The sequence below is a fragment of the Plecotus auritus genome (assembly GCF_963455305.1).
Source record: "Plecotus auritus genome assembly, chromosome: 8".
Lineage (NCBI taxonomy): Eukaryota > Metazoa > Chordata > Mammalia > Chiroptera > Vespertilionidae > Plecotus > Plecotus auritus.
This window is the reverse complement of record NC_137782.1, coordinates 144,108,987-144,136,479: the sequence shown is the minus strand read 5'-3', so window position 1 is coordinate 144,136,479 and position 27,493 is coordinate 144,108,987. Positions and strand designations below refer to the sequence as shown.

The 27,493-nt window shown below is 42.7% G+C and overlaps 1 protein-coding gene across 2 annotated transcripts in view; it reads left to right on the top strand.

The window, feature by feature from the left end:
* SPTBN1 (spectrin beta, non-erythrocytic 1) overlaps window positions 1–27,493 on the top strand; it is a 188,859-nt gene that overhangs the window by 43,027 nt on the left and 118,339 nt on the right. For both annotated transcript variants that reach the window (XM_080682855.1, XM_080682856.1), the window contains exon 2: window positions 16,827–17,021. In XM_080682855.1, coding sequence (XP_080538981.1) covers window positions 16,874–17,021 — 148 coding nt within the window. In that variant the 5' untranslated portion in view covers window positions 16,827–16,873. The remainder of the gene's footprint in view (window positions 1–16,826; window positions 17,022–27,493) is intronic.

The following is a 27,493-nucleotide window of genomic DNA, read 5'->3' as shown; positions in this document are numbered from 1 at the left end:
TTTTCAGGATGTCAATCAGAGAGCTCACTCATCCCTTATCTAAAACACTCACTGACCTCTGAAATGACCCCCTTCACCCCCTGGTCCCCCTAGTGTGAGACTATGGCAGTGATGGGGAAGTAGTGATTTTCTCCATTCTGGCCCCAAAGGCCTCACCCTTGCTATCGTCTGCATTACTCTTGTCAGGAGCCAGTTATAAGGACCTAAGGAATGCAGACCAAATCGGCAGCCGGCATCCATTTAGCCCTGTGGGTTGGTCACGCTGACACCCTGGTCTGGCTGCATCTGCCCACCCCTCCTCTGAGAGGAGTTGGTTTACATCGGAGAGACGGCTGCTCCTGACGTTACTGTCTATTTCTGGCAACAGGCGCCACAGAGATGGAGGATACCTCCTGCCATCGAGAGGAAGTGAAATAAATATCCACTCTGGAGAATACGTCTCGAGGCCGGGCTGTGCATGCATGGGTGACAGCTCCCGGGCTGCTTTTCCTGCAAGGTTCTGTACACACAGAAAGATTAACGGGTTTAGCCTGAAGTCAGGCAGGGCTGTGTTAATGAAAAATCTCTCTCAATGAAAAACCAAGGGCAAACTCTGGCTTTACTGTTTTTTGTTTGTTTGTTTTTTAATTTTCTCCAGTTTTGGAATGTACACTGAAAGTGGGGGCTACTCATCTCTCATTTGTAAAGTCTGCTGAGCTGGTTAGCAGGAACTTTCTGGAACTTGCAGAGGGAGGTTTCTGGAGAGAGTGTGAGTGGGGAGCAGTCTGATTGAGGAGGGCCAGCACTTGGCTTTGTCCTCTGTAAGAGTCAGGAGGGAGCTAACACCGCAGCCTGCCCACCTGGGGCGGGGATGCATGTGGCATCACTGCCGTGTTCCCTCCACCATCAAGAGGAGAGGAGAGCTGATGGTCCCTGTCTGTAGCTGGCATCTTTCCTGGCACAGCAGAGGGTTTCTAACAACTGGGCACATTCCTAGTCTCTAGTCAGTGACCTCTAAGTTAAAACAAAAGTTCTTTTGCCATGTGGAGCTTGTTACTCTATTGAACTTATTAATTTAAAAAAAAAAAAAAGCATTCTTGGATCCTGGTCATCCAGGCTCACCTGCCCCCCGAGACTGGTACCTCCATTCTGATGCACTATGCTGTTCTTGCATGGTCCGTTTGGAGACAGGAGGCTGATTTTGTGGGAACCTGGATAAGCCAATGGCTGCCTTCCTAGGCATAGTGTCGGGGCGCGGGGCGGGGGGGGGGGGGGGAGCGTGTCTCCTTGCTTACCTGGTTAGTGCTTTCACAGTGAGAGTAAGATAAGGAGCCCAGCACCCTCCCTGTTATCCTCCTGCAGGCCCAGTGTGGGGCAAAATGTGTTTAGAGAAATCTGTTAGACATTGGCTGCGTACTCCTTTACTCTTCCTAGAGAATCTGAGGAATTTAGCAGAACTTGAAAGTATTCAAGGCTTTTCTGGCAAGAAAATCGTCCTAAGCATGAAAATTACCATCCTTGTAGGTCACCGTGTTTGATCTATGCTCTCATTACTTTTGTTCTAGTCTCTGAACATATCAACTCTTTTAGAGCAACATGGCAATATAAAAAAATACGTGCCCATCACCAAAATGCAAAACCAACCAACTTATGGCTGAGAAACTACTAAATGCCTAACTCTTCATCATTCTGTTGCTGAGTATGGTTTGAGGGAATGGCTTTCCCATCCTTTTTTTTTAAAAAAAAAAAATATTTGTATTGATTTTTAGAGAGAGAAAGGGAGAGGGAGAGAGAGAGGGAAACATCAATGTGAGAGTGAAACATCAGTCAGCTGCCTTCGGCACGCCCCTACTGGGGATTATTGAGCTCGTAAACCAGGCAAGTGCCCTGACCAGGTATCGAACCTGTGGCCTTTCAGTTCACTGGATAACACCCAACCAACTGACGCCAGCCAGGGCTCCATCCTTGCTCGATGCTTCCAAATGTGTCAGTTCACAAGTTTTCAGAAATGTTTTGGTGTTGTCAGATCTGCCTATAGAAAATGGATGAGATAAGGACACTTCTGGAAACGGCATTTAAACCAGCCATATAACAAAAATTCTACGGCTGGTATGGTTGGTACCTTGGTTATTGGATTTGATTTGTCACCACCCTATCTTCTGAGTATCGCCCTCGCTATGTCAAGGACCTAGCTGCAAAATGACTGATGCTGGAAATGTGTGCATTGACTTGTAAGTACACTAGGTGGGACTGATGAGTTTAGATCCCCTCCATTATAGCAAAAATCTGATCAGAAGGATCATAGAGTAATTTCTTAGGGAAACTAGAATGCAGTCCCTCAAAATGAAGAAGCAAAGCAAGGTTTTCATTTAAGCAGTATAAAGCAAGGATGTGTGAAGCATGAGCTGTTTATCTTCCGACTTACTGACTTTCTAAATAAAAACTTTTTGTATTTTCACACCTATGTAAGTATGTCTCCACATTTTGCAAAGAACTAAATCCCAGACTCAGTAATGTGCCCTGGGTGACAAGAGTGTCACACCAGCACAGGCAGTGTTTTCTAATTAAACGTTTTTTTTAATGAACAGATGTTTTATTTGTACCTTATATTTTTAAAAGTGTACCATTGCCTAACAAAATAATTGTTTTGATAAATATTTCCAATGGTGCACTTAATGTTTCCATCAAAATGTAAAAGCTGCTTTCAAAGCTTTCGCCCATTTTTCAGTAGGTTTGTGAAACCCAATGAAAATGTTTATTAATGTTTGTAAAACTTGTGTTTTAAAGAGAATGCAAATAATTTAATATGAAAATACCCCAACAAAGAAAGATTATAATTAAAGTAATAGAGATTCAGCCCAGCCAGCGTGGCTCAGTGGTTGAGGGTCAACCTATGAACCAGGAGGTCGCGGTTAGATTCCTGGTTAAGGCACATGCCTGGGTTTGCGGGCTCATGCAGGAGGCAGCTGATCAATGATTCTCTCTCATCAGTTCCATCTCTCTATCCCTCTCCCTTCTTCTCTGAAATCAATATAAATATATTTTAAAAATAAAAGTAGTAAAGGTCCAGTTAAAAATAGGAACTGAAAAGCCATTCTTTTGAACCCCATTGAAGAGAGAGTATCGTGCCTACCTTGGGAACCAAGTTTTGAGTACTGTAGTATTACTGCAGTGTGCTGATGACAAGAATGGTAAACACTTTGTGGTTAACCAAGTCCTAGAGGCCTGTTAGTTGGAGAGGATATTAGAATTCCTGCAGCCCAGCTTCCTCCACGGTACATGGTTCCCTCTGTGGCTGCCCTGTCGAATGGTACATCCTCACCCTGCAGCAACCTCTGGTGATGCCACGAACTCCCCACTGTCTGGCCAGCCCTCTGCATTTTTGGAGAGCTCTGGTTGTTAGAAAGTGCCTTCTAACCCTGAGTCTCTATGAATGTGTTGCTCTCTGCCTGCCAAGGAGGCTGTGCCAGAGCCCACATGAGAACGCCTAAGGCCACTTAAAGATTGGTGCTGAGTGTTCCTTTAAGGTTTTTCCCTGGGGTGGGGCGGAGGGGGGGAGCGGTCTGGCTCCTGGGCTGGAAATCTCAGACGTTATACAGACTGTCTGCCCCCTTCTGGACATTCTTGGGGGTTTTCTAACAACAAAGCCATCCAGGACTGTGCTACCTTCTGCTGGTGCTTCATACTGAGCTCGCCACATTTTCAGTGGACTACTGCCAGTTTTCACTTTTTCTAACAGTGGGTAATTTAAAAAACTAAATGTAGGACCGTATGTGTTCTTGAACAATTTTTTGACTCTTCTTGGTCCAGGGTCCCCTACCTGTGCGAAACTGACTTTCTGAGGTAGTGAGGAAAGTACTGATGAGGCCTGGGAACTTGCCTCACCACCCTTTAATTTTTGAGTTGGCACCCGGTGAATACGGCTGTTCAGCCAGCAACAAGAATTTGACTTGGGAAATTAGCCTCCATGATTTAGAAGTTTGAAATTGCCATTTGAAGTTTTTCCTTTGCTCAGTGAAGGAAGTTAAACATTCCAGTGTTTTAAATACAGTTTTTTAAAATAGTTAAAACCTAGATAAATCTTGATCATTTAGCAGTTAATTTCAGTTTTTGTTTGTTTTTAACTATTTACAGTTTTCACTTGAGCAAATTTACCACTGAATAAACTGGAAATATTTTTCTTCTTGATACAGCAGATTCAGTAGGAAAAGTACCTATAATATCCTTGAAAGGTGAGGAATTTTTTAGGCATGAAGTTTATTAATTCAATATTTCCTTGTTTTCTTTGTGCTCAGCATTGTATCAAGGGATGCATTGATTTAAAATAAAAAAATAATAATAATAAACAGAAATGCCTCGCCCTGCCCAGTGTGGCCCAGTTGGTTGGGCATTGTTCAATGGGCCAAAAAGTCGATGGTTCGATTCCAGGTCAGGGCACATGCCCGGGTTGGGGGCTCAATCCCTGGTAGGGAGTGTGCAGTAGGCAGCCAATTAATGTTTTGCTCTCACATCAGTGTTTCTCTCTCTTCCTCTCCCTCTCTTTCTAAAAATCAATTTAAAAACTTTAAAAAGAGAGAGAGAGATGCCTATTCGTGGAGGTTATAGTATACACGGTGAGATAGTCATTTAACAAATAATCACATTGGTAATTATTTAAGAACACTTCCTGAAGAAAAGAGACCAGCAAGAGCACCTAACAGGAGGCTCTGGCCTGGCGGGGGAGCTTGAGGAGACTCTAACTAGAGAAAGTCCAACCTGGTTCTCATTTGTCTGTTGTCCTAATCTCTAAAATCACAAGTTATTGAGAGATAGCAGCTCCATTACTCAAGAGATTAGAAAGCCTTCCTTGATTACAGGAGCCTTTTTGGGTTGGGGATGGCATTAAATGTCACAAAAGACAGCACTAAACTATCCAGCCACCACTGGATGGCTTTGTTGTTAGAAAACCCCCAAGATCATCCCCTAACCACTCCCTTGCCAACCCCTGATTTTCTCTCTGCACAGAATCATAGAAGGCTAATAGAATTCGTTTCTCTCCAAAGCTCTAAAATGCCCTACCATCCTAGTAATTCTTCACAGTGTTGCAGAGTTGGACAAAAAAAAAAAAAACAAAAAAAAAACAAAAAACAAGAAGAAGAAGAAAAGAGAAAACACAACTTCTTTGAAAGCACTTGGAGGCAGGAAAAACAAAGTTCATAGATACTTTGGAAAGCAGAAAATGGGCTTATAAATAACCTATTTCAAGGAGATGAAAGTACAGGGTTGATTTTAGTCGGGCAAAGAGTTCAAAGATGAAGTCACATCACCAGGGAGCTTTTAAAGAACTCAGAGTGGTTTGGGTGTTCTAGTTCTTGTTCTTTTAAGCCTGCTCCACCACCACCACCCCCTGCTCAGAGGATGAGGACAGCTCCTGGTTTCCTCTGCTCTTGAACCTGATTTAGGACTTCAGATAAGACCTCGTTTTCATTTTGAAGTAAGTTGAGCAGAGCCAGGCACATCCGAGTGGCAGGCCTACGCCCCGTAGTTTTGGGTAGGCTGTGCTTTATCCTGTGCCTTTCTGATAAGTTTGTGAAGTGTTGGGTCATTGGCTCAGTTGGTTAGATTATGGTCTGGCCCTATGGTAGTATTTGTATCTGGTCCCCTATGATGAGTGCGTGATCTGAGTTATGTATCAGAGGGCTCCTCTGTGATGTTAAACTTATGGCAATATATTAAACACTGGCTCATTTTTCTTGCATATCGGTGCTTAAATACAGGGTGGGGCAAAAGTAGGTTTACAATTCAAATGGAAAATAATATAGTAATTAATTAATTATACAAGAGTAAACTCTGTGTTTTGCATAATCACAACTGTAAACCTACTTTCGCCCCACCCTGTATTATGTAAAGCCAAAGTGAATCCCCACATTTACTTTAGCTGACCTTTGTTTACCAGGCTTGATATGGAGCACCTTTAGGATCAAGCTTTTAAACAGAAATGCGCAGCATTCCAATTGGTTACAGCCTGATACATTGTTAAGTTGTAATTAAAAAATTTGTTTTGCAAATTGATCAAGTTTAAACAAATTTGATGTTTGATTGTATTAAAATGGTAAATATTTGAATGGTTTTTCTGGGACTGACTTCACTTCTCCTTTTCAAGTACCATAGGCCAACCTTTACTCATTTTGTTTATTTGAAAGGTTACAGATTTCTAAGTAAGTTTGGGAAACATTTACCAGGCATACAAAGGGGGAAGGCTTGCTACTCAAGGGTTAACCCAAGCAATTGGAGTTGTTTGAATTGCTGTCTGAGAAAATTTAATAGTATTGAAACCTTGGGACATTTGGAGATGATCAAGAAGCCTAGGATTTAGATCATTTTGCAAAGGGGAATAGTTCTTAAAATATTACATATTAAGATAAGTATGTTTATTCTTCTCCAGTTTTATTGTGAAATTAGCGCTTACTCCATTCCTATCCAGATATGACCTGGGTTATTTTGCAACAGTTGAAAAGAAACCGCTTATAAAAATTCATCCTCTGCTAAATGAAATCGAGTGAAGAGATGTTTGATCCTTATGTAACAACTAGAGGCCCAGTGCATGAAATTTGTGCACGGGGAGGGGGGTGTCTCTCAGCCCAGCCTGCCCCTTCTCCAATCTGGGACCCCTTGAGGGATATCCGATTGCACGTAATGGGCAGTCAGACATCCCTCTCACCATCCAGGACTGCTGGCTCCTAACCGCTCACCTGCCTGCCTGCCTGTTGCCCCTAACTGCTTCTGCCTGCCAGCCTGATCATCCCCTAACCACTCCCTTGCCAGCCTGATCGACGTCTAACTGCTCCCTTGCCGGCCCGATTGCCCCTAACTGCCCTCCCCTGCTGGCCCTGTCACCTCTAACTGCCCTCCCTTGCCAGCCTGGTCGCCCCCAACTGCCCTCCCCTGCAGGCCTGGTTGCCCCTAACTATGCTCCCCTGCAAGCCTGGTCACCCCCAACTGCCCTCTGCTGCTGGCCCAGTCACCCCTAACTTCCCTCCCTTGCCAGCCTGGTCCCGCCCCAACTGCCCTCCCCTGCAGGCCTGATTGTCCCCAACTGCCCTCCCCTGCCAGCCATCTTGTGGTGGCCATCTTGTGTCTACATGGGGGCAGCCATCTTGTGTGTTGGAGTGACGGTCAATTTACATATTACTCTTTTATTAGATGAGATAGAGGCCTGCTGCACGAAATTCATGAGGGGGTATGGTCCCTAGGCCTGGCCTGCGATCAGGGCCATCTTCCCCAGCTGCTCACAGCCGGCCCTGCCCCCTGCCACCACCCACCCCCGGTTCCCTGTTTGCCATCGTGTGATCGGAGCTTGCCAGCCGGGGAAAGAGACCAAGAGGTGGTCAGTGCGCCTCATAGTGACTGGTCCAGTGGTCATTCTGGTCGTTCTTCCGTTAGGGTCAATTTGCATATTACCCTTTTATTATATAGGATTATTATATGGGATGAGAATTTTCCTGGGGTTCAGGATACATGTTATTTAGGCAGAAAGAAGCATTGTGTTTTAGAGTTAGATTGCTCTGGAGTGCCACTGCTCCTGCTGCCTCCCCTTTCATTTCACAGCTGTTTGTCAGCATCTGCTGTGGCTTAAGCGTGGTGCTGGTGATATAAAGATGACGAGAGAACAGAGAAGATCCTGGTTCTCATGGAGCTTAGTGTATAGGTGTGTGAGCCTCATCCATCATTTCATGTAGTGTTGCTTTTCATACAAGTTTACATATTTTTTTTCATTGGGTCATTATTCCTGGTATTTGAGATACACATTTTTACTTGATAGATTGGCATAGAATTTAGGGACCGGCTGCTCTTGGAGTAAAAGTCAGCTTCCAAATAGAAAACACATTATTGTCTCTGTTGTTCAGGCACAAACAATACTGATTTATGCAATTTTACAAAAAAAATAAGGCAGTGAAATGCCAAACAATGGAAATTCAGCATCGGCATTTTGGTAGCAGTGCCATTAAATCTGTATTGTAAAGTAATTTAAAACTACCAGGAAGTAAGGGTAAGACCAAAATGGTTATTGGCCATAAGATCAGTGTTAGATCTGCATTGAGTTAATGATTTCAAGTTGAATTGCTTCTCCCTGTAAGGAGAAAAAAAAACCCCACAAGGATGGCCTTTAACTATCAGTTAGTTATGTGAAGATAGCCCTTAGTAGATATCATTTAAAATTTTTTCGTTTGTTTCAAGGTAGGTTATTTTAAGATTTACTAGTATAGGTAGATATTGGAAAAGCTTACCTTTCTCTCAAAATCTGTTTTCAAAGTAAACCTAGTTTTAAAATATTTTAGGGCTTACAGATTTATATTTGGAATCCAGATTGCATTATGCAGACTGCAGGGGGGGGGAATAAGATACTTAAATTTTTTTATGTACAAATAGTAATGAGGATAAATAAATGTGCAGAATAGTAAGAATTTTCATTGAAGACACTCAGTAAATATGTTCATAATTTTACTGTTCTTTGTGCAGTTTACTCTAAAATGGAGGAAGAGGCCCTGTTATTCCCCCTACATTATACTCTTTCTGATTGTAGAAATGTACTCTTGGTAATATAAATTCTTAAGCCATAGAGATGGGTTCTTTTTAATAGGTTGTTTTAAAATACAATGAATTATAGTCAGTATATTTTTCTCTAGTGAAATCTTTAAAAATATTTTTCTTTATAGTAAGAGTTAATTTTGCTCCTCCAAACAGTAGAGCCTGGTGTAACCTGCCCCTGTTAAAATATATTTTTTTCCCTTAGAACTTTGTTCATAAAACTAGAACCAGCCTTTCAGTGGCATCTTTCATCTGTGTAGGGAAGAAGTCATTTCTGAATATTGGGAATGAAGGTGTCTTAGTCCATTTGGGATAGATACTATGACAAAAATATCTATTTTCTCATGTATTGAAGAACCTTGAGTCCATTTGATATTTTTCTCACATGGACCATTATAAAAGTTATTGTGCCTCAAAATGTAGACTAAGCTATTCATTTAAAGCATGGGCTTTGGAGTCAAACACATTGGTTAACATCCTATTGGCTTCCTCATTTCCTTGCTGTGTTACCATAGAAAGCCTTAGTTTATTTATCTGTAAAATAAGGCTAATAATAAGTACCTCAGAAGGTTGCTGGGGAGGACTGAATGAAAAAACACCCATGCCTACATAAAGTAAGCCAGCAAGAAAGTTATTTATAATAGTACTAGAGGCCCGATGCACGAAATTCATGCAAGAGTAGGCATTCCTTCCCCTGGCTGGCAGCACCGACTTCCCTCTGGCCCCAGGACCCGGGCTTCCCTTGCAGCCCCAGCTTGGTCTGGAAGGTCGTCTGGAAGGATATCCAGTCTAATTAGCATATTACACTTCTATTATTATAGATTAGAGTTTTCTTTGGCAGTTAGACTCAAAAGCTCTCTACATTTTAAAGATTAGATTGAGTTCTTATGGTTCTGGGTTCAGTGACGATAAAGATTATAGATGTAATTAAAGATATTATAGCATTGTGACGATTCAGTTGTTTAACTCTTGGGTATAGGCCCCAGTTTCGCATGCTAATAATTAAGATAGAAAACAAAATAACTTGATTGAAACCTCAGGTATGGCAGTAATCCTAATAAATGTAGATGGATTATATTTGCCAACTAAACAGCAGAGACTCTTAGACTAGATTTTAAAAAGAAGAGACATACCTAAAATAAAATGACTCAAGAGATAATAGAATGGAAAAAATATACTAGGCAAATATTACTATCAATAAAAGTAGAACTAACGTGTGAATAGGGAGAAAATCGGATATTTTATAATGTTAACCTACCAAGAAGATAAAATAATTATGATTTTGGATGTATATGCAGGGAATTATAAAGAAAGTCTGAAAAATTCACAATGAACATATTCTGTCACTGATAAACAACACATACAAAAGTTAGCACAGAGTATTTGAAGACCACCTTTGTTAATGAGGTTTAATTATTAAGTCTCTGAGCGCCCTTCTCTTTTCAAATGGTCTGATTCCAGGAATTTGGGCCCATTTGTGCAGCTGTGTCATACTTTTTGTACAGTTGACGTGTTCCTATAAAACTGCAGGTAACCTAGAAAATTTAAAAAGTGGATGATACTGTTAAACAATAACTTTCAAGGCCAAAAGTTTTTCTGAAGGAAAGGACTTCTTGAACCGTATGCTAGCCAGAAAAGGGACCAGGGCCTGGCGCGTGCAATCTAAGCCACAGCAGCAGGGCTAGATGGAGAAGACACACACATCTGCATCCGAGGATTGTGGGGCTCTTTTATACAGTGAGTTTGGGGAAGAAAGATGGAAGTTGTTCTGAAAGACTTGGCTATAGATGAGGTGGGCGGGGGAGCGGTGGGAGAAGATGAAGCAGGGCTAGCTCTGGCATAGGTGTACAGTGTATAAGGAAGGAGTGCTTGCAGCTCTTGGATTGTTTGTGTGCCATAGTTAGGAAAGTTCACGCAGTGGCGTCTGGTGGTCGGCTGTTCTCTAGGTAAGAGCTGAAATAGCCACGTCTTGTTTGTGAGCGGAGAACTTGGGATGTTTAGGATGGTGTCTTGGGTCTTTGTGTGGAGCTAGCTCCATGAACCTGAGTAGCGGTAGGTTAGCCGAGTTTATTCATCGCTGTGGTTCTAGATGTGGTTTCTTGCAGAGAGTCCTCGTTACTGGCTGTTTTACAGATTCTGCAGGGTGCTTCCTCGAGCAGATTGCAAGCAGGGTGTGCCTCCCTTGCTTTCTGGCAACTGATAGTCGGAGGGTTGAGGCAGAACTCTGTCAGGTCTGTTTCTGGAAATTCTCAGGCACAAAGTTTGGTCCCTTAAAGTCCCTGAGCAGAACTTTTTTCTTTCTTTTTCCAGATAACACACCAGCAGTTCAGTGTATGCTTTTTCAAGTCTTTTATGAGTAAAGTGGGAGGGTTTTAAGTGTCTGCAGAGCATTTGGGTCTGTGAATTCTGCCAAAGTAATTGTTAGCATATGGTTTTCCTTCTGAAAAAAGAATTGGCAAATGTTAGTCACCTTTTAAAAAAATTTAATTTATTTGAGCCTTTAATTAAGATTGGGTATTAACGAAGTGTGTGTTTGTACATGTGTATTTGTGTTCCCGTCTGTTGCTTTAGTCTCTGAAATCTAAGTAGTTCAGACAAAAATAATACTTTTTATAAATAAAAACTAAAGAGGGACACTTAAATGTTAATATGTACAGGGAGAAGCACCTTATTCAATGTGTGTCCGTGTTCGTTAGCAGCCTGTCTAAAACATGACTGCTTGAAAGCGAGTGCTCGCCAGGCCCATGTAGCTCAGAAGACTGTGTGTTTGGGGCTTTGTGACGGATGGAGATAGTACCTGGGTGGTGGCTTGAATTGACATCCCTTTTTTGGCCTCACCTTCCAGTCCTCCATCTACTAGTCTTTCACCACTCAGCCGTCCCACACATAAATAATTAGCAAGCACATAATGTTTTGAGGCACTTAGCTAGGAGATGAAAGAGATAAAGACAGCATGACTGGGACGTGATCCCAAGAGTCTGTGGCCTATTGACAATAAGTCAGTAGATGTTTAGTAATTATGAAACAGTCTTATGATGGTGAGTGATAGGTCAGAAGTATATAAAGTGCCTGGGAGGGAGTGATGTTCCTATGCGGGCTATCTAAGGTTGTCTCATTTAGACCAGGTGCTGGTGAGTGGGTAGGAGTGGCTTCTTGGTGGAGGTTGGATTTGAGTAGAGAGCTCTTCCAGGTAGTAGTTTTGGAGGCGAAACAAGGGCACAACCTTTCCCTCAGGAGTTGGAAGAGCTTGGGACAGGAATAGTGAGCTTAGGACAAGAGTATTGAGATGTGGCTGGAGAGCTGGGCAGGGCCCCCTCATGAAGAGGCTCATTGTGGACACTGGCATTATTCTGAAGGCCTAGGGATTTATTGTTGGAAGGCATGACGACTATTGGTTGGTTTGGTCACAGGAGTGAAATGAGAAAGGTCCCTCTGGTGGCAGTATAGGGGAATGGACTAGGGGTTAAAATAAGAGGTGAGATGCACAGTAAGAAACTATTGCTTGAGCTAACTCAGTGGATTTTCAGGAGGTACAAGCAACCAGGGGGCCTGACAGGAAAAACAGAGCTTGTAAGGAGGAATTATGAGTTTCGTTTTAGACACTGACTTGATCCATAGGAGACAACTGCAACTAGCCACCCAGGGAGCAGTAGTCAGCCCAGGGTAGGACCCAAAGACAGGAGTAGGTAACGTCACCCAGGGATTTTGTAGAGTAACACAAAAGGGCAGAGGAGGGAAGCTTGGCGATAAATAAACTATAAAGAAAAACCTATCGTCCTATGTGTGACATGGAAAATCTATTTGGGATCTTGGAAAGGAACAGAACAGATAAAGTGTTTTCTGTCTGGGCTTTGCCAGGTATTGACTTCAGAATTGTAATTAATAAAGAGGACAACTAAGAGAACGCTCCAGTTCCTCTCCTGGTGGTTATGGCCTGTGGTAGTAGCACATGCCAGGGCTGTAGGAACCTCTGTGCCTCATAGGTCTAGAATAATGGTTTCCTCATCCATTTCTGTCTTGGTCTGACAGAAATGAAATTACGTTCTTATTGAAGCAGAAAATGATAAAGCTTTTGGAATTTCCTTATATTTTTTTTTTTGGAAAAATTCTAGTTCATAGAACATAGGATTAAAGAAGATATTTGAGGGAAGAAGCTTGGCTTGTTTTTACATATTCCTTATTTTTATACACACACACACACACACACACACACACACACAAACACACACAGGAGATGAAGAAGAGCAGCAAAGGTAGGTATGTACTTTTAACCATCTTCTCGAAACCAAGCCCCCAAAACATGGGTATTAGCCATAACACACCCAGGATATTATTGAATTGTATTTATTCAAGGATTACTTAATGAATTCCTGCCATGGTGATCAAGTTAGATGGATTCTGGACCATCACTGAGTCAGGAGAAGCAATGGAAACCCTTCTCTAGGAGAGATTGTGTTGCCTCATGCCAACCTTAAATAGTCCTCTTAAGATTTCCTAATGGCAGACCCATCAGGCAGAATTCCAACATGGCCAGCCCTCCTCTCTTCTCTCCTGATCTTCCCACGGCCAGTTGGAGAGTACAGATTACTTCTTCACTGGCCCTTGGGGCACATGGCTGATAGCATCTTGGGAAGATGTAGCCCTTTATAGATAACCTTCGGGGACACCTATATGTGTGCTATAAACTTGCCTTCACAGCTGGCACAGCCCTTGTTGAAATGGGTTGGAAGATAATGATGTTTGTAGCATATTGTTTTTCTGGACTCTGCACGCCATGGGCACACTCACCTACCCATCTATGCCCATTCCTTGACCCTCCCTGTTCCTTTACTCTCAGGTCACTCTGTTGTTGCTCTTGACTACCTAGAAGCACCCTTTCGCTATTGCCCTGGTGGGGATGTGGGATGTTTTGCTTTGACAGTGCCCTGAAAATTTAGAAATGTTTCTGATATCCAAATTCTTAAACACTCGAGTGAAGCAATCAAATAAAAAGAATACCTATAGCATCAATATTTCTTTTATACACAGATTAGTAAGAACTTTTTATTTTTTATTGATTTCAGGGAGGAATGGAGAGAGAGAGAGAGAATCATTGATTGGCTGCCTCCTGCACGCTCCCTGCTGGGATGGAGCCCACAACTTGGGCATGTGACCTGACCGGGAATCGAACTGTGACCTCCTGGTTCATAGGTCGACACTCAACCACAGAGCCACACCGGGCGGGCTAGTAAGAACGGTTGCTTCCCACACTCCTCTTTGTTTTACAGCACCCTGGTGTTAACACCATTAAAAAGAATTCTTAGAAAAAAAATGTGCTTACCTTCTCTGAAGGACTTGTTTTTAGCTTAAGGAAAGGATTAACACTGGCTTATTGAGAAATTTGTGGCAAGTAGTTGGTGATTTTGGGGCTAAATCCATGGTAGGAAAAGATTCATGGGGTGGGAAAGGATTATGGTTGGGCTTACTCAAGAGTCAGATGTGCTGAAGTCCAGGCACAGGTTGGTAGCTGCCCTGGAGGCTGAGGCGTGGCTTGTTCTCAGTGGTCAGCAGGTGGCACCAAATAGCCAAAACAAATCTGGACCGAAGTGGTTAGATTTCACCTTGGATTGGGTGAAAACATGGTCTGTGCTTTCAGAAATTTGGTATTAATAGTCCTTTCAAGCCCCACCAGCGTGACTCAGTGGTTGAGCATTGACCTGTGAGCCAGGAGGTCATGGTTCTTCTATTCCCAGTCAGGGCACATGCCCAGGTTGCAGGCGCAGGCCCCAGTCGGGTGTGTGCAGGAGACAGCCAATCAATAATTCTCTCTCATCATTTTTGTTTCTATCTCTCTCCCTTCCTCTCTGAAATCAATAAAAAATATATACATTTAAAAAAAATAGCACTTTCACAACCCCCCCCCAAGAGATAGTATCCTCCAAGACTGAATTTTATGAAAGTCATTGGTAATAGTCAAGAAAATTAACCATCTCCAGGTTCAAATGACAGTATCCATTTTTTTTTTTTGGAAGAGGGTTGTGACTGAATGTTAAGAGCAATTATAACATCACTCAGTAGAATATACTTAACTGACTTAGGTTTCTGAAATTTTTTGTGTTTTTATGAAATCTCATCAGTACATTGCTAATGTAGTTGTTAAAATTACTCATACATTTTTGTTGTTGGGATTGATTTTGTCTGCCTGGTGAGAATCCTGGATTTTACTCCCATCCAAGATGTTTCTGACTATGTGAGTTACAGATGTGTGGCTCAGTCCTAAGGACACAGTGCTTTTTCCTTAGGAATATGTAGGGCACATTGGCGATGTTATTGGATAGCTTGCAAGAAAACAGCTAATGACAAAAGGGTGGGCAGTTCTATGCTTGTGCCACCAATAATTATACTAGTTGAGGTACAGTTCATTTGTTTCAGCTTAATTTACTTACCGTGGAATCCTGGTTGCATGCTAGAACTTGAGAAAATCCACATTTCAAGCACAATCACAGAACTGTTTCATTTCAACACAGGTGGCTTTGTTTTATTTGCTTTGTGGCATATGTGAGGGGAGAAAATCAGCTCAAGTGATCGTTTTGTGGTTGCTGGGTGGCGGCCTGGTTTTATTCGTGCACAAACTCTAGTGATTGGGCCTGCTAACTCTGGTCCATGTGCATATTCTTGGTGCCCAGTGAATGAATGAGGCTTTCACTAAATGAGCATCCAGATATAAAATGTGATTTAAAAAAAATATCTTAAGATAGGGGGGTGGGACAGGATTGTGGGGGACATCTTCCTACCAATAAAGAGGTGAGGCATCTTTCTTTCTCCTCTTCTCCTCTTCTTAACTTACCTAGATAGCTTTGTATATAAAACATGCAGGAATTTAACTGAACCTGTAAGGGTTAAGAGCTCATCTTTGACTCCTAGAATGTGTTTTTCCTGCCGCACCGGGATTGATCTTCTTAAAAACATACATCCTGTGGTGTCAGTTATTAGCTTAAAATCCTGCAGTGCCTTCCATCACACATAGGTTCACAGAGCCCTTTGTGGTCTGGTCCCACTTACCCATCCAACCTCATTGCCTTGCGTCCCCCCCTGCCCATCAGACAGACTCCAGACACACTGACCTCTTCATTCCTCCAGCAAGCCGTGCTCTTTCTCACCGTAGGGCCTTTACACAAGCTGTTTCTTTTGCCTGGAATGCTATTCCTTTTGACCTGTTCCTTTTTGAGAGCTCAGTTTAAATAAACCCCTGCTCAGAAAGGCCTTCCCTGATCACCAGATCTAAAATATGTTCTCTCTCTGACATATCACTCCACTTTTATTTTCTTTCAACCGTCTTGCCTTTTGTTTTGTGCCTTTTATCTGGCTCCTCCTCCTAAGATAAAAGCTTCAGGAGAGCCTGGTCCTTATCTTATTTACGATTATCTCTAGCTCTGGAACAGGCTGAGCACGTAGTGAGCCTTCAGTGCGTTCTGGTTCAGTGCCTGAATAATATCTGTTTTGGAGCTAAATGTGTTCCTCTTAATTCTCTGAGGGTACTGTAAAAGAGTGAAGACGGCAGGGGGGCAAAAGTTGAGTCCTAGGTTCTTGTTTACCATTTATCCTTGTAAAACACCATGGCCGTGCGTGGATCCCTGGGGGAGTGGTGTTGGTGTTGGTAGTAAGCATTTATAACAACACAGAAATGTAAATAATTGCAGTTGTTATTTATCTACTCTGTGCCTGGTATTGTGCTTGTTGTCATTCACTTACTAGTAACGACCTCATTTCATCTCGGGCACCAGTTTTCTAACATGAAAATGAGATGTTGAGATGAAATCATGTGTCAGTTCTCTTACATAACCTTTTATGAATTTCCAGGAGAAGCTAAAATAGTTTAGTTTATGGTGATGCACAATAGAAATAAGTGAGGTCATGCAGAAGCCTCGAGAGGCTGTTCATCAGTTCTGATAACACTTCAAAACGGCGAAGTTTAAACTTTAGAAAGAGGGAAGAAAACGCATCCTTTGTTGGGCACCCATCATCTCATGCAGTCCCCTCAGTAACCTGGAGCGTATCTTCCCTCGTTGGGGCTTGGGGAAACGGAGGCTCAGATGTTAAGTACCTGGGCCTGGGTCACACACGTGCTATGAGGCAGTGTGGAAGTTCAAACGCCGTTTCGATGGACTCCAGAGACCTGTTCTTGACACGTGTGAATTAGTTTCCCTTCTACTCACCTTTATCCCAGCAGGTGATGTGAGGACTCTGCACCCTTTAGACAACTAATCATGGTGTGTTTTTTCCCCTTTTCTTTCCCTCAGAACGCTAAGAAGGAGCTGATGTGGAGGAGCAGCTGAGTCAGTTCAGGATGACGACCACAGTAGCCACCGACTATGACAACATTGAGATCCAACAGCAGTACAGCGATGTCAACAACCGCTGGGATGTGGACGACTGGGACAATGAGAACAGCTCTGCCAGGCTCTTCGAGCGCTCCCGCATCAAGGCTCTGGCAGGTAAGTCTCCTTCACGCCCATCCCTGAGGCCCAGGATGCAATCACCCAGCCTGTCTCCCTTACAAGATTGGCTCACTGCGACTTAAACATGTCCCACAAGTGCAAGCTGGCCATTTCATGAGGTAACCAGCCCTGTATTTGGAGAACTGTCAATCCCCGAGGCCAGCACGATACAGAGCAGAGTGATTTTTATAGCCGTTTAGAAAGAGCTGCCTGGGGATTTTAAGAGTTTGCTTATTTTCGATGCATCTTACATGTGAAAATAATGGAGCATAAATACAAAAACTAGCCTGTGTGCTTGGGTGACCTGACCGCTTACAGTAGACCACTCGATTTTTGAGTGACTCGGGTTAGTTAGGATCACATGCAAGGGTGTTAAGTAGAAAAACCTGTAGCTTAATCTTGTGAGGGCACATTTAATGCTGTGACAGGTAAGTCTGCCACGGATTTGCTAAAATTAGCAGGGTTACATCCTGACTTAGTGATTTCTCACTCCCTTGCTGCTGTGGAAAACCTAGAACACACTTTTACCGTGGCCCTCGTTGGGGTGGGGAGCGTTTTGCCCTGAAAATCTGGAAAGGGTCTGTCACGTGAAAACTCGTCAGTGCTGAACATATGTAAACCAAGGGTCCAAGTGGAGTTTATGCAAGGCCTCCCGTCTGTACTTTGAGATTTCAAATAAAATGCTTTCCAAATAAGAAAAATGGGTTTATGATTTTTTTCCTGTAATGTCTTTAATTATGACAAGTAATTAAATCGTAGACATGACTTAAACAGGTAAGTTTACTGTTAATTGTGACTAGAACTCACTCTTTTGTTAACTTTACAGTGTAAGCTAATTATGAGGCCTGTATAATTTAGAGTTCTCTGGGTTGTAAGCAAAAGGAAACCTAACCCAAAGTGGTTTAAATGACAGATAGAATGTATTGATCCAAGAGTAGACAAATTGGCCTTAAGCAAGACTTCATCCTGGACTTAAATGGTATGACTAGGACTAGTTTCTTTCTCCCGGTTTTTGGCTTTACTTGCTAGTGTGGATGGATTCTCAGGCGGGCTCTAGGGACCCTGTAGTCTCAAGATAGCTGCCCGAGGCCCCAGGACCCAAATCTGTCTGTAAGGACACGCGACAGACAAACGGTACCTCTGCTTCTCCAGAACTCACACCCTGGGATCAGTCTCGCTGTCCTGATTGGTGAGGGCTTGGATCATGTGCCTCTAAGAGTCTCTCCCACTGGAGTCAGAAGAGGATATGCCGACCGACATTTGCTAATCAGGATACACTCCTAGAGTGTTGGGGGTGGGGTGGGGAGGGATCCGTCCCACTCAAATAGCTTGGCTAGAAAATTCAAACTATAACAGGAAGGAGGAGGAAAAGAAAAGGACCTTGGGGAGGCAGCCAACTAAAAGCTATAGGAAAACCATCCAGCTGCCTTCGGATAAGTTGCTTCTTGAGTGGCAGTGATGTAAAGATCTTTCCTGAGCTTGCCTGATTTGAGGGCATAAATGAATGATTAACCAGATAGTCACTCTAGAATCAGAGCTTTATCTTCCAGCTTATTCATTAACATGGAACCGTATGGAAACCATGATCCTGGCTCATGCTAGTGGACTGATTTGTACTTTAATCTCTTACCTCTTCTTCTCCAATCTTCATTGGAACCTTTAGTTCAGTCTGATGTTGTTGGCCAGTTATTGTTGGCCATGAGTCACTTCCTTCCTGGTCCCAGGCTGTTATGTATTATCTGTGTATGTATTGGCAAACTGCAGAGCAGCGTTCTTGCTCTTTGTGTCTGTTCTTTTCCACAGTCCAGAGATGTCTAGCTGTCCTCAGTGTTGATCAGCTGTCTTTCCATTTCCTGGGAGACCTTTCTGTCTATGTTCTCTAGGTCCCTGAACTACTACAGCTATGATAATAATAGTAAGCACTTAATATGGTACTTACTATGTGTCAGCTATTCTCAGTGCATTGCATACATTTTTCTTCAAGGCTTTCCCCAGGACAGACTCAAGAAGTGGGGCTCTGGGAGGTACTCTGCCCACGTTTACACCCGTCTGAGCCAGGTGCATGTTTGCTTAAGGGTGTCCATTTTGGGGAAGGAAGACAGGACTTGAATAACAACCATGTGAAGGAGGTTATTATTATCTACAATGTATGGATGAGGAAACTGAGGCGTAGAGAAATTAAATAGCTTGCTTGCTCAAGGTCATACTGCTGGTAAGTAAATGGCTGACGGCAGAATGGCACTAAGTGTACACTATTTTTCTGTGTTCAGTAAAATACAAAATGAATCAAAGCTCATTGGTGTAGAGTAAGTAATTACCTACTTAGTGGGTAATTCAAACATTTAAAAAATTAACTTGGCCCTGGTCAGTGTTGTTCAGTGGTTAGAGCGTTGGTCCTCAAGGGTTCCATTCCTGGTCAGGGTGCATGTGGGAGGCAACCAGTCATGTGCCTCTCTCACATCAGTGGTTTTCTCTCTCCCTCCTTCTCCCTCTTCCTCTCCCTCTCCCTTTCTTCCCCTCCCTCCAGCCCCTAGACCAGTGGTTCTCAACCTTTCTAATGCTGCGACCCTTTAATACAGTTCCTCATGTTGTGGTGACCCCCAACCATAAAATTATTTTCGTTGCTACTTCATAACTGTAATTTTGCTACTGTTACAAATCGTAATGTAAATATCTGTGTTTTCCGATGGTCTTAGGTGACCCTGTCGCGACCCACAGGTTGAGAACAGCTGCTGTAGAGCCTAAGACCATCGGAAAACGGTCTTGGGTGAGGATTAAAAAAATTTTTATTTGAAGGCTAAGGAATGCATCCTGCGATAGAGAACTAGTCAAGAGTAACCTCAAAACGTTATTGGAAAGAAAACGTGCTGCCTCTAGGTTAAATGACATTAAAATTTTTGCTTTCAGTAAGTTCAGAAGATACCAGAAAACCCATCTGAATCATCTGTTATCAGAGGAAGTTATCTTTTTCTCTGACTTCCCAGTTCTGTGGAACAGGAAAATGTGTAAATCTTACATGTGATAGCAGGAGTCACCTAACAGCCCCACAGTGTCTAGGCTAGTGGTTCTAGAATTTGCGTGGGCATCGGAACCATGTGGAGGCCTTGTTAAAGCACAGATTGCGGGTTCACTCCCAGAGTTTCTGGTGCAGGAAGCCCAGGATAGAGCTTGATAATTTGCATTTTTGACAGGTTCCCAGGTGATGCTGAGGTGGCGGTTCCGGGGAATCACATTTGAGGCCAGTACAGAGTATTGACAGTTGCCTGGTCTGCTTCCTTGGGTGTCTGAGACCATTTCATCTGGACCAGCTGAAGTATAGGAGCACTAAAGCATCACACCCAACAGAGTGACCTTTAGATGGGAGTGGTGTGGAATGCTGGCACTGATTTTAAGACAAGGGAAATAAATACCTTCGGGCCCCTCTAGGCAAGTCGTATATTGATAGGTTTAGGGTGAGGGAGTGCTGTTGTAAGGTTTCTGTTACAGGCGGGTTTTCTGAAATGGGAGGTCTCCAGTTGGAGCAGTAGAACTGTGAATATCAAGTTTCCTGTTCCTCTAAGATCCTATACAGGTTTAGTCTTCTCTCGACTTCATTCTGAATTCTGAGCTGATTTACAAAAGACATTAACAGGAATTTATCTTTTTACAGTGCAGTGTATCTTGTATTGATGGTGTAACCACCACCTTATCTTGTGTTCTTCACTCAGTGGCTTTACGTGTCAGTATCCCTAAGGAAATATGGTGAGGTAAACTACCTGCTACTTCATTTTCAGGAATTGCTTTTAACTATGGTATAATAAGAAATAAATGTTGTCTTTGTCCCCAGTTCCTGGCACAGTGTGCTCTTAAAACCCTTGGAATTTTCTTGAATAGTTTAGTCATAAAGAGCCTCATTCATCACACCTGGATTTATGCTAATGAGGTGACTTAGGGTGAGCCCCCCACCCCACCCCCCCTGCATAGCCTTAAGCAGACAGAACTGGCCACTGGAAACACCAAGTGATTAGAAGGTGGGAGTTTTCAGCCCTACCTACCAATCTGCAGGGAACGTGGGGCTGGAGATTGAGTTTAACCACCGATGGCCAGTGATTTCATGGATCATGCCTACATAATAAAAGCTCCCTAAAACCCCCTAAATGTGACCAGGTTTGGGAGCTTCTGGGTTGGGGGACACATCCGTGTGCTGCTGGGAGAGTGGTGTGCCCTGAGAGGGGTGGAAGCTCTGCCCACGGCCATAGGACCTCTTCCATTTGGCTGTTCCTGAGTCACACACTTTATAATAAACGGCAGACACAAGTAAAATGTTGTCCTGAGTTTTGTGAGTTGTTTTAGCAAATGATTGGATCTGTTGAGGGGTTATCATGGGAACCCCTGAATTTATAGCCACTCAGTCAGAAGTACAGTGGCCTGGGACTAGCGATGGCCTGGGACTGGGGACCGGCATCTGAAGTGGGATTAGTTTTGTGGGACAGAGCCCTTTCCCTGTGGGGTTTGCCCTAACTCCTGGTAATTAGCGTCAGGGTTGAATTAATTCCAGGACACCCATTTGGTGTCGAGGAGTATCAGACTCAGTGAGATATTTCACAGGGAAGGTGGCTTCTCCGGTGTAGTGGGTAACATGTCCATTTTATTTTTTAAAATGTAGAAATCAGGCCTGTCATCACTTGTAAGTGCCAGTTTATCGTCACAAAGATGAAAGAGTCGAGTTGGTTCCCGTCCATTGCCCAGTGAGCGTTGAATCTTTCTATTTTCCTTAAACTTTTTTGCTTGAACATCTGACTCATCTCTCAGTCACTCATCACCCCTCCTGCTCCTTAGTAGTTGGAAACATCACAGGGAAATACCAAGTGGAATCGCAGGGAACGGAACTCTCCCATCTCCATAATCCACCTCGAGCCTCTCCTGCTGAAAACTGAAAACACCAGCTCTTTTTCCAAGTAGAGAAAAGCTTCATCGGAAAGCATTCCCCTCGCACAAGTTGGGTGAGGAGGGAGCCTCTCAAATTTTCAGCTTGTAAACGTTCAGCACTTAGGCGTCCTTCGGGAAAAAATTAGTATTAATATTGACCATGGCCACATCTTTAACGATTTTATCTGTACGAGGCTGGTGAGATACAGAGTTAGGTCTGAACTTGAATGTGCTACCATCTACAGTTCAGAAGGAAGATAAGAAAAGCTTCGGCCTATCACATGTGTAGCATGGAGATCTCAGCATGCTGATGCAGCCTGGAGGTCGGCAGAGAGCTGCGAAGGGATGTTTATGCATTCTGTAAATGATTTCCCACACCCAGGGGCGGCAGGCCCACATTCCTGACCTCTGACCAAATTGCCTCAGTAGTGTCAGACCGGTGGTGATGAGAAAATAAGCTGGACTTTTGGGAAACCAGCATTTTATTTGAAATGAAACTAAAACAAAAAAACTTTATTATGCAAAAGGTAAATGATGGGTGTTTATGGTTGTAAGTTATATTTTGTGGAATCAACAGGAATTAGGAGAAATAGGAAAAGGAGTCTTTTAAAAAGTGCAACATTTAGCTTGAAAATATTAATAAACTAAGTAGAATCAATATTTTTTCCATCGACACTCATAAACTGTGAATTTAAAAAGTTGGGAGGATATACTCCAAAATATTTAGTGTTTACTTCTGAATAATAAGAAATTTTTATTTCTAAAAAACCGTGGTATAGAGAGGTGGTAGGAGAAAGCTTGTGTACAAGTGAGCATTAAAAAAAGAAAAGAAATTGGCCCCGGCTGCGTGGCTCAGTTGGTTGGAGCGTCACCCATACACCAAAACGTTTGAGGATTCATTTTCTGGTCAGGGCACACACCTACGTTGTGGGTTCGATCCCCAGTTGGGGCACGTACAGGTGTCAGCCTATCAATGTTTCTCTCTCACATCGATGTTTCTCTCTTTCTCTCTCTCTCCCCCCATCTTCCCTTCTCTCTAAAATCAATAAACATATCCTCAGGTGAGGATTTAAAAAAAATAAATAACGAGATTACTTTGGGAGTTGTCACTCATCAACATTTATGAGCTAAAATTTTGAGTAAGAGCCTTTCTGCTAGGCTGTGGACATGGCAAAAGAAATTGACCTTGAGTTTATATGATTATGGACAAGTGATAGCTATAGGAAAATGAGATAAAAGCACCTCATTGCATCTTTCACATTACATGTATAGAGTAAATAACAATTATTTGTGCCTGTATTTATAGGCCAAACTTCTTTGAACATAGGCATTTATTTGAGTGATCAAGAATTTTGATGGAGCATTTAATCAGCTAAAGCAGTAATTTACTTTATTTTTTAAAAATATTTTTTATTGATTTCAGAGAGAAAGGGAGGGGGAGAGAGAGAGAAAAACATCAATGATGAGAGAGAATCTTTGATCGGCTGCCTCCTGTGTACCCTACTGGGAATAGAGCCCCCAACCCTGGCTTGTGCCCTGACCAGGAATCCAGCCTTTACCTCCTGGTTCATAGGTCAATATTCAACCACTGAGCAACACTGGCCATGCCTGGCTTTAATTTTTTTATGGTCTCCTATATAACATGGTGGTTCTACTTAGAAACTTTCCGGAATAAAACTGTCAATTCACATCAGCCACCCACCCCCTGTCAAAACAAATGTGTATAAATGGTATGTTTGACTTTTTTCTGGTAATAGTACAGAACCAGCTTGCTATTGAATATGTAAAGAGATGTATAAAACATGGTCTGGAATTGTCTAAATAGGAAGATAAAACCTATTTACATGAAATATTAACTAAACATGTATGCCAGTGCCAAGAAAGTACTATAGGCAATTATGCTCTAGTAACTGAGAGAAAAGTATTGGTCACAAGAGGGAGAAGAATTTTAACTGGATGGGTCAAGTAACATAAAGACCATTGGAACTTGGGTGGGTGGGGGGGGGGGGGGAGAGAGAAAGAGAGAGAGAGACACGGGGGCATGGACTTTGGAACCACTGTAAACAGAAGAGGCCAGGCTGCAGGTCTCTGAGGACCCCTCTCATTAAAACAGAAAGTCAGCCCAGCCGGCCAGTGTGGCTCAGTGGCTGAGCATCAACCTAGGAAACAGGAGGTCACAGTTCCATTCCTGGTCAGGGCATACGCCCATGTATCAGGCTCGATCCCCAGTAGGGGGCGTGCAGGAGGCAGCTCATCAGTGATTCTCTCTCATCATTGATGTTTCTATCCCTCTCCCTCTCTCCCTTCCTCTCTGAAATCAATAAAAACATATTTAAAACAGAAAGTCAGCTTTCGGCTTCTGAAGATGATATATCACCTCAAGCTTGGACTCATTCCTCGAAAATTAGGCTAGGGCTTTTCGTATTTACACATCCACAGCTCCCCAGATGGAACACTTACGCCCCAAGGGAAATGATTCTTGCATGATGGGGTGAATTTTCAAAGCAGCATTAACGGGGATTTAATAGCTATCCATTATTTCCCTCATTCACTCTTGAGGCTCTTTCCCTAAATTATGCATTATTTGGGGTTATTTGTAAAAGAGGCATGGTCCCTAGTGCATTTTATTTATTTATTAAATATATTTTTATTTATTTCAAAGAAGAAGGGAGAGGGGGGAGAGAGAAAGAAACATCAATGATGAGAGAGAATCATTGATCAGCTGCCTCCTGCACGCCCCCTACTGGGGATAAAGCCCGCAACCTGGGCATGTACCCTTGACTGGAATCGAACCCGGGACCTTCACTTCGCAGGCCGACACTCTATCCATTGAGCCAAGCCAGCTAGGGACCGAGTGCATTTTAAATACTCCACCCATTATTTGTGAAATCTGAATCCGAAAGAGCATTTCATATCAAAGAGGCTCGTGAAAGCTATTGAGTAGAAAGTCTGTTTAAGTTGTTAAATGTAGTTCCAGATTATATCATCTATTTTCTATGTACATATGACTTCAATATTTCTCTGACCATAGGATGCAGGGATCTTTTCTTTTTTTGGGGGGGGGGGGAGGTTGGGGTGGGTACAGTTTTCTTCCCTCTCTCCTTATTGCAGTCAATGACCTCCTCCCCACTTTTGAAATCAGCTTGGATTCCTGTTACTGTTCTTACATTCCTCCAATTCTCTTCACACCTCCGCAATGGCTGAAATCTCTCATTGGGTGAGGCCCAGGATCCTTGCTGGGAGAACCTGCCTACTATTCTCTCCTTCATTAAACCTCCTTCTTGTCCTCAGTCTTCTAGAGCCAAGTTCCATTCCTCAGTCACCTCAGAAAACTTCTCTTGACTCAACCTCAGCCTCTGTCTTAACTCCTCTCCCCACCCGACCAGAATAATTTCCTTAAGTTAGTCTTCCCTGAGGACCTCCAATCACCACTTCTATGAAAAAAATCCCATAAACGTAATGGTTGATTTGTGACTGAACTTAGGAAGATAAGCTCTCTTGTTGGGGACTGCTTGGGTAAGCAAAAGAGGAAAAATTTAATATTTTTCTCCTCTCTTATTGTTTTCCTGGTCTTGTGTGTGTGTGTGTGTGTGTGTGTGTGTGTGTGTGTGTGTGAGTGTGTGTGTTTATCAACACAGATGTGTCCATCTGTCTGTCTCTTACATAATTTACATTACCATAAGATTTACCTCATAAAGTATACAATTGAGCAGATCTGAATATACTCAGAGTTTGTGCAGTCACCACTAATTCCAGAACATTTTTATCACTTCCAAAAGAAATCCCATACCTGTTAGTCATCCCATGCCTATTTGCATTTTCACCTCCCGCTAGCCCCAGGCAACCACTAGTATACTTTCTAACTTTGGGTTTGCCTATTCTGGACATTTCATGTAAATAGAATCATACAATATCTTGTCTTTGGTGACTTGTTTCTTTCACTTAGTAAAATGTTGTTGTTTTTTAATCCTCACCAAAGGACATGCTTTTATTGATTTTAGAGAGAGAGGAAGGGAGAGGGAGGGAGGGAGGAGGAGGAGGAGGAGGGGAGAGTTGCCTCCCACACGCGCTCTAACTGGGGATCAAACCCACAGTCTGGGCATGTGCCCTGACCAGGAATTGAAGCTGTGACTTTTTGTACAGGATAATGCTCCTACCAACTGAACCACACTGGCCAGGGCAATAAAATATTTTTAAGGTTCATCCATGTTGTAGCATATATGAGTACCTCATTTCTCCCTCTGCTCTCTTATATAAATAATAGTGGTAGGTTATTGAAAAATAACAGAAAATTCTGTGAACACTACCAACATCACAATACTATGATTTTTATTTGCTTAGGAACAGATGACAGGCCCCTTGTAGGCATCTGAAAGTACTATAGACTTAGGAACTAGTTCATTTACCCAGATATGATCATCAAAAAACCCTACTGGTCGTGGGTGTTTGGTATCTCATATGGTCACATTTATTGCCTTCATTACACAGTTTTAACTCTTTTGCCAATTATCTACCAAAGTGGACCTGTGAGCAGGTACCAACAAAATATAATTTATATACAGGGAACTTATAAAGTCCTATATACTTAAAAAATAAAACATCCTATGTAATGAAAACCTAATATGCAAATTGACCGAACAGCAGAACGACCGGTCGCTATGATGCACACTGACCACCAGGGGGCATATGCTCAATGCAGGAGCTGCCCCATCCTGCAGGCCCCAGGCCAGCCAAGGTGGGTGCCAGCGGGGGTGGGCCCGATCACCCCACCAGTCTCCCCACAGATCAGCCCTGATTGCCAGCCAGGCCTAGGGACCCTACTCATGCATGAATTTCATGCATTGGGCCTCTAGTGTCATAATAAGAACAGTGAAGTGGGGTGTGAGGGATGTAAGAACCAGGCAGCTTTTCCTAGAACCACGTGGAGCTGTACCTGAAAAAGGGGGTGGGGTGCTGGGCAGGTGACAATACTTAACAATAAATGTTCATGACACATTTTCAGGTGGATTGATGGTTTTGATTCAGACATAAAACTATTTTATAAAATGGCAAGGTGATGTTCACCATTGACTAATTGCTTCCTTTAAAAGAAGCAACCAATCATGTCCAACTCCCTTTGAGATCTTTGAAAAAACAATTAACAAAGGGAAATAAACATTGGCATCTCAGTCTTTAGAATATGCCTCCAATAAGATATTTAGTTTATACTTAAGTTATTAACTCATGAATTTGCTTGGCCATTTTGTGACTTGGAAGCAGTCTGTCCCATTTCTTCTTCTCAGGGCCTCAGGGACAAGTACCCTTCTTAGAGTGGGACAGGTTATGTAGGGTCATTCCAAATTTTTTAGTAGTATGATGACATAAGTACTATGTTAGTGTGTCCCTTACCCACAGGTAATCTGTTTGGGGGAAATACACTGTGTGTATAAAACAAGCAATGAATGAGACAGTATTCTGTGTGGTGATACTTTTCAAAAACGCAAATCTTAGCCATATTATTCTCTGGTTGATAAACATGTCCATTTTCTACAGTTAAGTAACCTTTAAGGGAATTTGCTGAG